At 43.2% G+C, this 12,853-nt stretch overlaps 1 protein-coding gene across 2 annotated transcripts in view; it reads right to left on the minus strand.

Annotated features, from left to right (window-relative positions):
- Positions 1-12,853, minus strand: part of RP1 (RP1 axonemal microtubule associated) — a 221,343-nt gene that overhangs the window by 59,963 nt on the left and 148,527 nt on the right. For both annotated transcript variants that reach the window (XM_077352406.1, XM_077352407.1), the window contains exons 33-37: positions 10,558-10,777; positions 8,207-8,361; positions 7,139-7,352; positions 3,775-3,965; positions 820-1,030 (exon numbers count right to left, since the gene is read on the minus strand). In XM_077352406.1, coding sequence (XP_077208521.1) covers positions 820-1,030; positions 3,775-3,965; positions 7,139-7,352; positions 8,207-8,361; positions 10,558-10,777 — 991 coding nt within the window. The remainder of the gene's footprint in view (positions 1-819; positions 1,031-3,774; positions 3,966-7,138; positions 7,353-8,206; positions 8,362-10,557; positions 10,778-12,853) is intronic.

The following is a 12,853-nucleotide window of genomic DNA, read 5'->3' on the forward strand; positions in this document are numbered from 1 at the left end:
ACATTTAGTTGCTCAGGCTGCAATCCTAGGAAGATTTTATTAGGAGTAAGCCCCATTGAAAAAAACATGGCTCTTTCTTCTAAGTAGTCCTGCTATGAACGTCTCACAAGTTCTCAGATTTGTTGAATCAGCAAATAAGGACACTGCATACTGATCATGGTGACAACATAACATTGCCATTGAATTACTCATTTTTCTGCTTTAAGAAAATAGGACTGGAATATAACCAGATGTTGTTCCCTAACTGATGGAAAATGGCAGACCAAAATATTGTGTAAAACTACTTAATTTACTATGGCGATATAAAACATGCCTATGAGACATGCAGCCTGATTTTGCTCATGTTTGAGCAGAAGTAAGCTTTGTGTTTAGTTAGTGAGCTTCATCGTAACCATTGGCAATTTACAATATTCAGACAAGCCTATGGTGCCCCAAATATAACATAATTTTCACAGAATTAACAGCACAATCATAACACTTTCCTGGGAGTAAGACCACAGAAGTAAGACCCACTGAATAGGATTCTTGGCAGAATTCTGGGCAGACCTGTTTAGGATTGTTCTCTAAATCCAATGAGATTGCATCCTAACAGTATGCATCTTTACACTGTAGTTCTGTGCTCATTTACATGAAAAGTCTTCAACAGGATTTACTTCTCAGTAAACATGCATAGCTATTCACAAAGCTTTGGGGAAGGAGATACTTTTAAAATCTTAATGCAAATTCATTGCCTTGGAAGGTTGGAGAGAGCTTGCAATACCAGAAATGTAGGTGCATCCAAGGACTTAATTCTTTGCAATGAAAGCAGAATTATCTTACCAGGCAAAGGTTCCCGGCCTGCAGAGAATGCTGGCAGTTCAACACATATCTCTTCATTAGGTTTGAACCAGCAGTCAAATGCTAGCCACATCTCCTCGTTGGTGCCTGTATGTTTCATATGTAGCAGAACTAAATGCCAGGGCTCCCCCAGCTGAGACTGTAGACTAGACACCTGAATCTTGTAAAGGGACCCAATGTTTCTCAAGTCATCCTGTATGAGACAAATCAGACAAAAGATTCCCTCCTAGAAAGTATAGCACAATTCACTTGTCAACTGCATTTGATTTTTATCATTCTCAGCCACTTAAAGCATCACTAAACAACACTGCACACATTTATCAAATGCCAATTTAAAACAACAATGATATCATTCACATGGAAGATTGTAATAACCGTATTGATCAAAGTGCAATTTTAATAAAAACACTGGCAACAACAACCTGAAGAATTAAAGTTTCATCTCACATTTGTAAAGGTATACACACAAGATAACTGAAGCATCTCTGGGATCCTGCTACAATCCCTATCATACCTCACACTTTTTAACATCTATATGTAGCTGCTGGAACAGAGCTGTAGTAGCAGATTTGAACAGAGCTGTCACCAATATGCAGGTGACACTTAGCTCTATCTTGTACTTCCAGCAGATCTCAGACAGGCTGTGAACAATTAACTCAACATGTCTCTGATCTGGAAGTGACATAGGCATGTCAGGGATCTTAAGGGACAGTGCTCTGGTTTAGGGGCAAAACTCTTGGGTAGAAGCTATTTCTACCATAGAGTTTTACTACAAAATTAGTGCTTCCCTCTCCCCCAACATGCCTACATCACTTCTGGGTCATGTGGGCACATTTATTTATTCATTCATTCATTCAATTTATAGTCCACCTTGCTTCTTGGACTCAAGGTGGATCACATGATAATGCCCCATAAAACCCCATTAAAACCCTAAAACTATAACAATCACAAACACAAGATGGTAGAAATAAAAATCCTCCAGCTTCCCCACAACTGACCATGAATGGGTTTGTCAGATGGAATAGCATAGCCTGAGGAGGCCCGTTGATCTTAACAGACATGACCTCAACCAAACACTTGGTGAAGAGCTCTGTTTTACAGGCCCTGTGGAACTTTGACAGCTCCGTTGGACCCTCAGCTCTCCTGGGAGCTCATTCCACCAGATGGGTTCCAGGACCGAGACGTTCCTGGCCTGGGTCAAGGCCAGGCATATCTCTCTGGGGCCAGGGACCACAAACAGATTAGTACCTGCAGGGTGAAGAGCTATATTAATTTCCATTACTCATCCTCTCTCCTGGTGAGTATACCTCCTATTTTTCACCATTTGCTCTGAAAGACTGGGAAACCCCAGGTTAGAGCCCTCTTCAGGAGAAGGTTTGTAAACTGGGGGTGCTCTTGGACTGTTGTTGGATAAACAGGTGACAGAAGCTGCCAGGGGCACCTCAACTCTGACCATTCCTGGGCAAGAAAGAACTTATCACTGTGGTAGCATGTTCTGGTAGCATTTAGTTTAGATGTCGTATGATAAACAAATAATATAGATTAGATTACTGCAATGTGCTTTGTGTGGGAGTACTTTTGAAGATTGGAAGTTATAGTTGCTATAGAATGTTGTGGTCAGAATTCTGACTGGAGGAAATTGTAGGGACCACAGCAGTGTAGTGTTGTTCCATTTACACTGGCTCCCAGTTTGCTTTAAAGCCCTATATAACTCAGAACCTCTTGTGGCGCAGAGTGGTAAGGCAGCAGACATGCAGTCTGAAGCTCTGTCCATGAGGCTGGGAGTTCAATCCCAGCAGCCGGCTCAAGGTTGACTCAGCCTTCCATCCTTCCAAGGTTGGTAAAATGAGTACCCAGCTTGCTGGGGGGTAAACGGTAATGACTGGGGAAGGCACTGGCAAACTACCCCATACTGAGTCTGCCATGAAAATGCTAGAGGGAGTCATCCCAAGGGTCAGACATGACCAGGTGCTTGCACAGGGGATACCTTTACCTTTTACCTTATCCCTGCTGAAAGAGCCTCTTGTGGCACAGGGTGGTAAGGCAGCAGGGATACCTCTACCTTTACGTTTAACTCAGAACCAGCATGCCTGAATGACCACCTAGTTCCATATAAACCTAATCTCTCCAGTCTCTTGAGAGGCCCTGCTTCAGATATCCCCACCATCTGAGGCTAGACAAGTTACAACCCAAGAAAGGTTGTGATGGACAGCACTTTAAAGGCAAGCCTCAAAGTGTTGGAATATCAGGAAACCAGAGAGTGAAGTGTTAATTCTTCACTGAAGAGGATGAGTGACAGGCTGCTCCAAGGGCTCTCTCACCTCCCTCACAGGGTGTCTGTTGTGTGGAAAGTAGAGGGAAGGCAATTGTAAGCTGCTTTGAGACTCCTTCAGGTAGAGAAAAGCGGCATATATGAACCAACTCTTCTAAATCCTTATACTTCTCTCCAAAACTTCAACATCCTCCTTCTCAATAAACATAGTGTAAACCAAGAGTAATCAATTAAGCAACAGAATTAGTTCACTTGCAAAAGCACTCTGAAATAGAAAAGCCTTATTGCGATAGAAGTCAAAACCATTCCTGAGCAAACTGTATGAACAGTAGCTGAGTACTAGAGAAGTTGGAAGTGTGTACAGCCGATATGCCAAGGAATGGGAAGATCCTGGCTTCGACACAAATCACTACAGATGTTAAATTAGTGAGGTCTTTGCTGATTAAAATTTGTAACAAAGGTGTTTGTTACAAGATTAAGGAATAATATTGCGTTCTTGAGAGGTTTCTCAGGAATCAGACTGACACACATACATGATCATTTAATCTATTTTTTCTTATAAAATTTATTTATTTATTTATTTAGATTTTTATACCGCCCTTCCCTACGGCTCTGGGCGGTTTACATCAAACATTTTGGAACATTCACATAGAACACTGATTTACCTTGATTTGCGTTGTCTTTCCTGAAATCTGAACAGCCAACTTTTTGCAATCTAGGTCTCCATAAAAGCAAAAAGTAAGCTGCATGGGAGCAGTTTCAGTGCTGACATTGGACCCAATGATGTCCATTGTCCACAGCCCTGAGGACTGTGTGTTGATCGGAGCATTTTTTGAGCCACATGTCAATCTTTTACCTGAAATGAGATCAAAGACAAAACAAAAAATCCATAAAGTATTTTTACCTGGTGGAATGAGCTCCTGGAAGAGCTGAGAGCCTTGCCAGAGTTGTCAACTTTCCGCAGTGCCTGCAAGATGGAGCTCTTCCACGAGGCATACGGTTGAGGCCAGGGCAGAGTCCTGGTATTCCAAGGAAGGATTCCCCCAAGGTCCATCAGACCTGCACCCACTCCCAGTGGAAGGGGACTGGCTGAAATTGGTGGGATAGGATTGATCAATATCTGCCCACTTGCTGCCTTGCTGTAAATTGGGGTTTTATTGAATTTTAATGTTTTATTCCTGTGAACCGCCACGAGTCCTTTGGAAGAGTAGCGGTATACAAATTGAAAAATAAATAAAGCTGTTAAGCAGACAGTGGGGATTAACTCTCCCTGCCAAAACCAAAATTCATGGTAATGCACTTTTAAGTTACATTGCTTTCACCATGAAGCGTAACTTTCTCCTGTTGAAATCAGTTAAATTTGGCTGAATTGTGCCCACTACTATGTCAGTTTTGTGATATCCATAGCAACTGTTTGCTAATAATATTACATTGATACAGTTACCACTATGTTTCTTTCAGATTTGAAAAACATGAATGTTCCTTCCCCCCCCCCCTCCAGCTTTTAAATCTCAGATTCAGAGCTGTTTTTATTGATGCCAAATGGGCTTGCTGTCATTTCTGAAGTTAATTATTCAAGAATAGGCAGCATTCTTCAGAGTCCTAATTAATTGTTCACATAGAGGAAATCAAGAACCCCCCTCCCAATTCTACTATATCATCTGCAAGCACAGTTTAGAAGGAGAGATAATAGCAACTGGAGAGAATGATCAGCTTCAGTGAAATACACTCACAACCAAGCCATAAATTGGAGCATGCTGTGTGATACTGACAAGTCAACATATCATAAGGCAAAACCTGTACAAGAAACATTAGCTAGATCCTTGAATAGCAGTGTCAGAATCCCTCTGAATTATTCGGTTACAATTGCACATTAGCACTGCAATCTTTAAACAGCCCTGACTAAAAGGGCTCATATGCATCTTCTCTGGCAGGGCTTCTGTGCTATTTACAATGTTATGAGAGGGGGGAAATTCAACAGGTAAAGTTTTTTCTGTCTTATAACTATGTAGTTAGGGATCAAGGGGCGTGTGATGAAGCACCAGAATCCTGCCATGAAAATATTTATTTTATTTTTATTTATTATATTTATACACTGTCCTCCCCTCAGGGCTCAAGTTTGGCTTGGCGAAGGTGGCAGAACACCAGCGGCACTTCTCATGATCCATGGAGAGGGAGGCATCCAGGATCACACCCAAGTTCCTGGCGGAGTGGGTATTTGATAGTTGCAGCCCATCCAGGCAGCCCATCCTCGCTTGGATCTTTACTACCCACCCATAGGACAGCTGTCTTTGAAGGGTTCAGCTTCAGATCCATCCTGACACTGCTTCCAAACATCTGGCTAGGGATTCTGGAGGTGAAAGAGGGCAGCCATCCATCAGGAGGAAGAGCTGGATGTCATCTGCATATTGATGGCACCCAAGCCTGAAACTCCACACCAGCTGGGCAAGAGGGCCCATGAAGATGTTAACTAGGACTGGAGAAAGGACTGCCCCTTGTGGAACTACAAATGTGAGTTTGTAGTGGTTTGATTGTCTCTTTCCAATTGTCTCTGTCCGCAACCCTGGAGGAAGGATATCAGCCATTGGAGGGCTGTCCCCCATATCCCAGCATCGGCGATGCAGTGAGCTAGAAGCTCATGGTCGACTATGTCAAATGTTGCTGTGAGGTGTACTAGCACAAGCAGCGCTGACCCACCTCAGTCCAACTTGCGATGGAGGTCATCCATTAGGGCAACCGGCATTGTTTCTACCCCATGGTCAGGCTGGAAGCCTGACGGGGATGGGTCTAGGATTGACTCTTCATCCAGGAATGCTGATAATACGTCCACCACAAGCCTTTCCACCATTTTCCCCAGAAAATGCAAGATAGGTTGATAATTGGCAGGCTCTTGTGGGTCTAAAGACGGTCTTTTCAGCAGTGGCTGTACCACTGTGAAAGTGGCTTTTAGCCTCTCTGGAAATTATCCCATTGAGAGGGAGGGGTTATATCCTGGAGGGGGGCTCCTATTCTTGCATCAGTTGTTTTAAGTAGCCATGATGGGCAGGGGTCTAAAGGGCATGTGGTCGGCTGTGCTGATTTTAGCATCCTGTCCATTTCAGTCAGTGTGAGTCATCTGAAGTCACTCTGTGTTTCCTCCAGAGGCGGCCACAGGATCTCCAGTTCACTTTATTGGTCCAAGGCTGGAGGGAGGTCATGGCGGAGTGTTGAGAATTTGTCCATGAAGTAACTAAAAAATGCCTCACAGCTAATTTCTGATCCACTATTATTTTGGTGCCCTTCCACCAGGGCAGTGAGTGACCAAACTATCCTGAATAATTGTGCTGGGTGCAAGTTCACAGACATGATGGAAGTTTAGTAAAAAAATCACATTTTACTGACTTTACCACCACTTTATAGGCTTTCATATACATTCTATAAGATGTTTTTGACACTTCATTGCAAGTCTTCCTCCATACTTGCTCAAGTAATCTCAGTTCCCATTTCCTCTTGCAGAGCTCCTCTGTATACCAGAGAGCCCGCTTGGGACAGGGGGAGAGAGGATGTTTGGGAGCTATCTTATCAATGTTGGTCAGCATTCGCTCATGCCAGTTGTTGACTAGTCCATTGAGAGATGTGCAGGTCTATTCTCTTGTCCCACCTCCTCCTACTGCCATATCTGCCTCTTCCCCTTATTCTTGGGATCTCTGGCCCCCTTGGGCCCCCTGTTGTTGCTACTCCCGCATTTTTGTCTGGGCTTTGCATGTTTAGTGTTTAATTCTGTCTTTTTCAGGACTGACTACCTTCTGGGTGTGTTCGTTACTTTGTATTTTCTAGGGTTAATTTTTGTACCCTGGATTTTTAAAAATTGGGTTGTTGGATTTAGATTAGGTTGGTGATCTGCCTGTTTCTTTCTGGAGGGAATAGCCCCAATCATTATATATGGCATCTCAGGGCTGCCCAGTCCAGTGTAGGCAAGGTAGGAAGTTAGGATGGGTGCATGCATACATATCACAACTCATCAGTAGATTTTCTTAGAACAGAACTCACCTATAGTTTTAATGTCACAAACAGTGTCACAGATTCCTATGTGAGTATCCAGCCAGCTCCAGCATGGGAAGAGCCATTCTTTATCTGAGTTCTCAGATTTCTTCACTGTTATCATTTTCAGATATATCCCAGCTCCATATCCTTCTCCATCATGTCCCACAACTATCTTTTTCAAATGGCCCAAGGATACAGCCTCCACCATAAAGGAATCCACCTGAAGGGGGGAAAAAATCAGTAGCTAAATTTCAACATGGCCAAAACTGTGGATACTTAAATCTAGAAACTGAAACCATGAACAGATAAGACAGATCTTTCTACAGACCTAAAAATGCCCTGGTTTCCTTTCTCCTCTTGCAGCCCTGCCATTTCAGGAAAACATTATTTCCTACCTGAGTAAATTTCCTGCTAGAGTCAGGGTAGCAGTAGTTACCTTTTTAATAGACTGTGGTTTGACTACAAGTGAATATAGCAGGGTAAAAATCACTATTTAGCCATGAAGGTTACTAGGTATCTCTAGTCTAGCCGGTCATATTTTCTTATTTTAATCTAACCTAACTCTTGGGGTTGTTGTGAATGTAAAATGGAGGAAGGAACGACCATGTATGCCTAACTTCCTTGGAAGATGGACAGAATAATAATGTAAGAGGTAGAAGGCCTATTCTGTCCAATTTGCAAAAAGAGAGGGAAAAACAATAGATGTCTCTGTACAGCCCGTCAGTGATGTCAGATAAAACTGATTCCTGGCATATTATGTCCATTACCACCACAATATCTGGGGAAATGTGAATAAAGTGGGTTACATTCTGCAAATTTTCTGTTGTTAGAGTTAGATTTTTCCTGTCTTCTCTTTTCCCTCAGCACCTGCTTGGATCCCTAAAAGGGCTATATTGGGAATGGATTGGGACCTGTGCAGGCAAGAAGCCATGAGGTACATGGGGCTTCATTGAGGAGGGAACTGGGCAAGATTTTAAAAATTAAAAGAAAAGGGCATTGTTATTCTTTAAGATGCCACTGGATTTTGTTTGCGACACATTTCATTGTTTTCAAAAGATTTTTTCTTTATTTTACCTTGTTTCTTTGATATTTTTCTTCTGCTGCCAGAGAGTTTTGCAGTTGCCTAACACCTGTATCTCCCCTTTCACCATAAAGTGTTATATAGAGGTTTGCAAAGGTTTCTGACCCCCAGCGATCTCCAGTGTGTACACAGATGATATATTTATGCACTGTAATGGGATAAAAAGACTCATGAATACTGTACATGCTGTGTAAGCTATAAAATTGTATAACTGGGAGGAAATACATTCTATTTCAATGCTTTGACCCACGATAAAATAATTTGTCTCCCAAGAAAAGAAAATATTCAAATGAAATAGTTTTCAATTATATAATCCAGCTTCAAGTGGTGGCTCCATATTATTCACCAGTACAGCCATAAAATGGGGCTTTCCATCCAGAGAAGGATTAATTTATACATACATCCCAGGTTTGCTAAAAAATATTTCTCAGAAAAAGCTGAGCATATGATGTGTGTGTTTTTATCAACCCCAGTTCTCCCTCAAATTCCCTTGAGCTCTTAGAAGGTCTGCCAATTTATCTATAAAAAGAGTTCCTTTGGGGTTGTTAATTGGGATTAGGGATTCTTGAACACCTGGCAGTTTGGCTCACCTGTATAAGCCTGTTTGTTGCTTCTAATGAGGGTGCTGATTATTGACAAGGTGTTCATTCACTGCTCAAATATTTGTAAGCTGTTTGTACCATTCAGCACCAATAAGCTAGCTGTAGCAAGAGGATCTTAAACTGATTCTTAGTAAACATTCATCATTTGGGAGTTATCTTCTGACCTCCTGCTAAGGAAACTTTTCTGGGACCCTGTGATGATACAGACCAGGTATTCGAAGATGACTATTTTTGACTATTTCAGCCCTAGAATGTTTACTATCAGCTGCTGCTTGGACACAGAAAAACAAAAATTTGGGGTGGGGTGGAAATACGTCTTCCAGCTCTGGGTTAGGAAATACTTGGCGATTTGGGGGATGTAACTTGGGGAGGGTGAAAGGGAAAGCCCATCCATCCAAAACGTTCACTTTCTCCAGGGGAACTGATCATGACCAGATGGAGAGCAATTTTAATAGTGGAAGACCTCCAGATGCCACCTGGAGGTTGGTGATTTTACTCACAGTTGATACAGGTCAAGAATCCGATCCCCTTCCCCAACTGCTGTGTTTAGGCAAGGCTGAGACACAGCAAAATGAATGATTTGCATCTGTTGACCTCTAGAATCATAGAATCATAGAGTTGGAAGGGGCCATACAGGCTATCTAGTCCAACCCCCTGCTCAACGCAGGATCAGTCCTAAGCATCCTAAAGCAGTGGTCCACAACCTTTTCCAGGCTGTGGACCGGCGGTGGTGGGGAGGGCGACTGCCCGGCTGCGCACGTGCATTTGCGCCATGCGTGGCCGCAAACGCACATGCACGACCAGGCCACGCATACGCACATGCGTGGGAGTGCAGCGAATGCGCGTTTGTGGTCGTGCATGGCGCAAACGCGCATGCACGACCCGGCCTTGCATGCGCTCATGAGCGGCCGGGCGATCTCCCTTCCCGCCGTCGCCGGTCCGCAGCCTGGAAAAGGTTGTGGACCACTGCTTTAGGATGCTTAGGACTGATCCTGCATTGAGCAGGGGGTTGGACTAGATGACCTGCTCATGCAGGTTCCTATACTACACCACTGGGCCTAGCCCAGCAGCTAGCATGGAACAACTGTGTCCAAGTTCTCCCAGGGAGAGGCTGCTAGTGGGAGGGGAAACTGAAGACAGGGGGTAGCTAACAAGGAAGCTATTAGGGCTTTCAGGGAAGGAAAAACGTAGTTGAGGGAGATGGCATGCCTCCCACAAGCCCTTGCAAGGCATCTACTTGTTATTTTATAATACAACAATGAAATTTTACAGTCTGTGTACTTTATGAGGATTTGGAGTTCACAATGCCCACTAAGTACATAAACTCAGTGGATTTGAACTATAAAACATTTTGAAGCACCTTGAGAAATAAATATTTTTTATTATACTGGGAAACAACTTCTAATAATCCTTTCAGCAACTCAAGCTTAGATAAGCAGAAGAATCCAGTGTTCAATCTACCAAAAATGGCTTCCATTATTCCAAATTATGTACTTTATTTTTAACTGGTACAATTATAACTTTATGGCTTACATATACAGTTATGCAGGGAATACAGAGATAGTTAGACACCATTTCTTATTTAATTAAGAGGTCTTTTCAGTCTTTTTAAGGCATTGCTTTAGAGCTACTGTGGCCTATCTAGCACAGAGGGCTTTTAACAAACAGTTGGTTTTGCTGCACTGGCTGATTCTTTTTCAAAGGCAAGTTCACATTGTTCCTGACTTCTCTGCTATTTTTACCTGGTAAAGGTTTCTGGTTCTCTTTCACTGCAGGGAATTCTTTCACCAACTCTTGGTGTTCTTGGTGAACAGAAAACCAGCAGTCGCAGTCAAAGTTCACCTCCTGATTAGTGCTCAGCTCTTCTATCTGCAAAGACTTCAAATGCCAGCCCTTAAAATCTGACAAATCATCACAAGCGACCCGAATTTTGTATACATCACCAACATCTGCAGGCTCAACCTGCAAAAAAAGGGACAGAGGATGAAATAATGGGCTGTCAAGAAAGAACTCCTCATTCACAGAAAAAACTTGTCTATTGTTTAATGTTCCTTATTTGGATAATTTCTTGTTTACCTAAGATCATTTTTTTAAAAATTCAATATCATGTTAAAACAATGGACATAAAAATTTAACTTCGCCAAATATTTAAGATCCAAAGAGAAAAAAAGCAAAATGGAGCCTCTTTTAGTTATTGACAACAAGAACAGTAAATTCTTAAGCTGGCACCAAATAGCAAGAAAGGGTGCATCATAAGAACACAAAGCACTGGGCATCATGGGACATCGGCCCTCAGTAGTCAAGTATGCATAATAGAATTTAAAATATTGGCAAGCCTACCCCCTTTCCCTATTCTAATTAGGAATGCCTTCATTAAATAGCTAGTGATAGGAACTACTTCCTCACTGGAAATGAAATTAAGGCATGCGTATCTCACAATGACAGATGTCAGCATATTTAAAGGCTCAGGACAATTACAGTCTTTTACAATATGGTGCTGGCTGCAACCAATTATACTAATAGAGAAAAAATTAAGCTGTGGGCCACTTTGACCACCCTCCAAGGTCCATAGAGGGCATGGGATCTAGATGTACAAAAGCCATGAGGGACAGAAACTGTACTAAGGGGAGCGATCTGGTAAAATTCAGTGAAAAAATGTGCGTCAAAGACTCACCGCAGCTGCTGGTTGACGCTGCGGAGGGCTGGTTGGAGGCGGACGCGACTGCCCCAGCAGCCCTGGAGGGCTGCGTGCTAGCGTAAAAAAAGAAAGGCGGGACTGTGGCGCCTATAAAAGCGCCACGTGTGCAGGTCCCAGCCTCTTCTCCAGGACACCATGGAGCAGCTTCCCTCCCTCCCACCCTATGTCAATGTTTAAGGTGGATGTTCTCCGTTAATTTTTCATCACAGTTGCGGGTTTGCATGGGATGGAGCCTGTTGGCAGGGAGTCTCGTGTGCAATCGGACTTCCTGGGGTTTGGGACCTTGGTAAGAGGTGGCATGTAAACGAGTGCAGCTTACCTAGCTGGGAGGCCAGGAGCTCGTTTTGCCAGGTGCCCTGGGGACAGCCAAATGAGGTGGACACCCACTGGCTCCCCCGCATAGGTCGCTTCCCTTAGGGTGGACTTCAGTAGGCAAGGGGATCTGCTCTCCTGGCTGGGAATGCTGCGGGTCCCCAGGGCGCCTCTGGACTCTGCACGTTGTGGTGCAGTCTGCTGACTGCTAGGTCAGGCTCCCTCTCCCATGCTGCGCCAACCCTCCCGTGGGGAGGTTAGAAAAGCTGTGGCCTTGTTTATCCCAACATTGGTGTGTCGTGTCTTATTCCAGCCCAAAATGCCCTCCTGCGAGTAAACTGGTTGGATACAACTCAGTTTGTTTTAGTGCTTATTAAATAATATTTGTTCCTTATTTTTACAGCCATACCAAGTCTTTCTGTATTAAAGATGGCCTGATTCTGGGTCTGGAGGCTTTGTTGTGACCTTGCTGCTGAAATTATGAATGTCAATTTTTGGTTGCTGTGGATTGTTAAAATGTCAAGAAAATCAATGTAATGTCTCTCAGTGCTCACCTTCTATCAGGGTTTTTCTATTTGTGTAGGTGGTGAAAGAACAGATAGTGAACAACACTTAGATTAGAAGATTAGAAGATTTGGGGGAAATCACTCCTAATTACTTTTCTCCTTCTTTGTAATCAACATGGACAAAAAAGACAGAACAGTTCCTTTCTTGTCTTGTATCTTAGGTGGGAAGGAGCACACATAATGGTTGCGCTGTTATCCTTTTCTGACTGTGCAGCAGTCTTATATGAAGAAGAAGAAGAAGTTGGTTCTTATATGCCTCTTTTCTCTACCAGAAGGAGTCTCAAAGGGGCTTGCAATCCCTTTCCCTCTCTCCATTACAGACACCCTGTGAGGTAGGTGATGCTGAGAAAGCCCTGATATTGCTGCTTGTTCAGTATGTGGGGGAGCGCAGAATCAAACCTGCCTTGCCAGATTAGAAGTCCACACTCCTAACCACTACACCAAGCTGACTTCTTTTGTTTA

This window comes from Paroedura picta, chromosome 9, assembly GCF_049243985.1.
Source record: "Paroedura picta isolate Pp20150507F chromosome 9, Ppicta_v3.0, whole genome shotgun sequence".
NCBI classification, from domain to species: Eukaryota; Metazoa; Chordata; class Lepidosauria; order Squamata; family Gekkonidae; genus Paroedura; species Paroedura picta.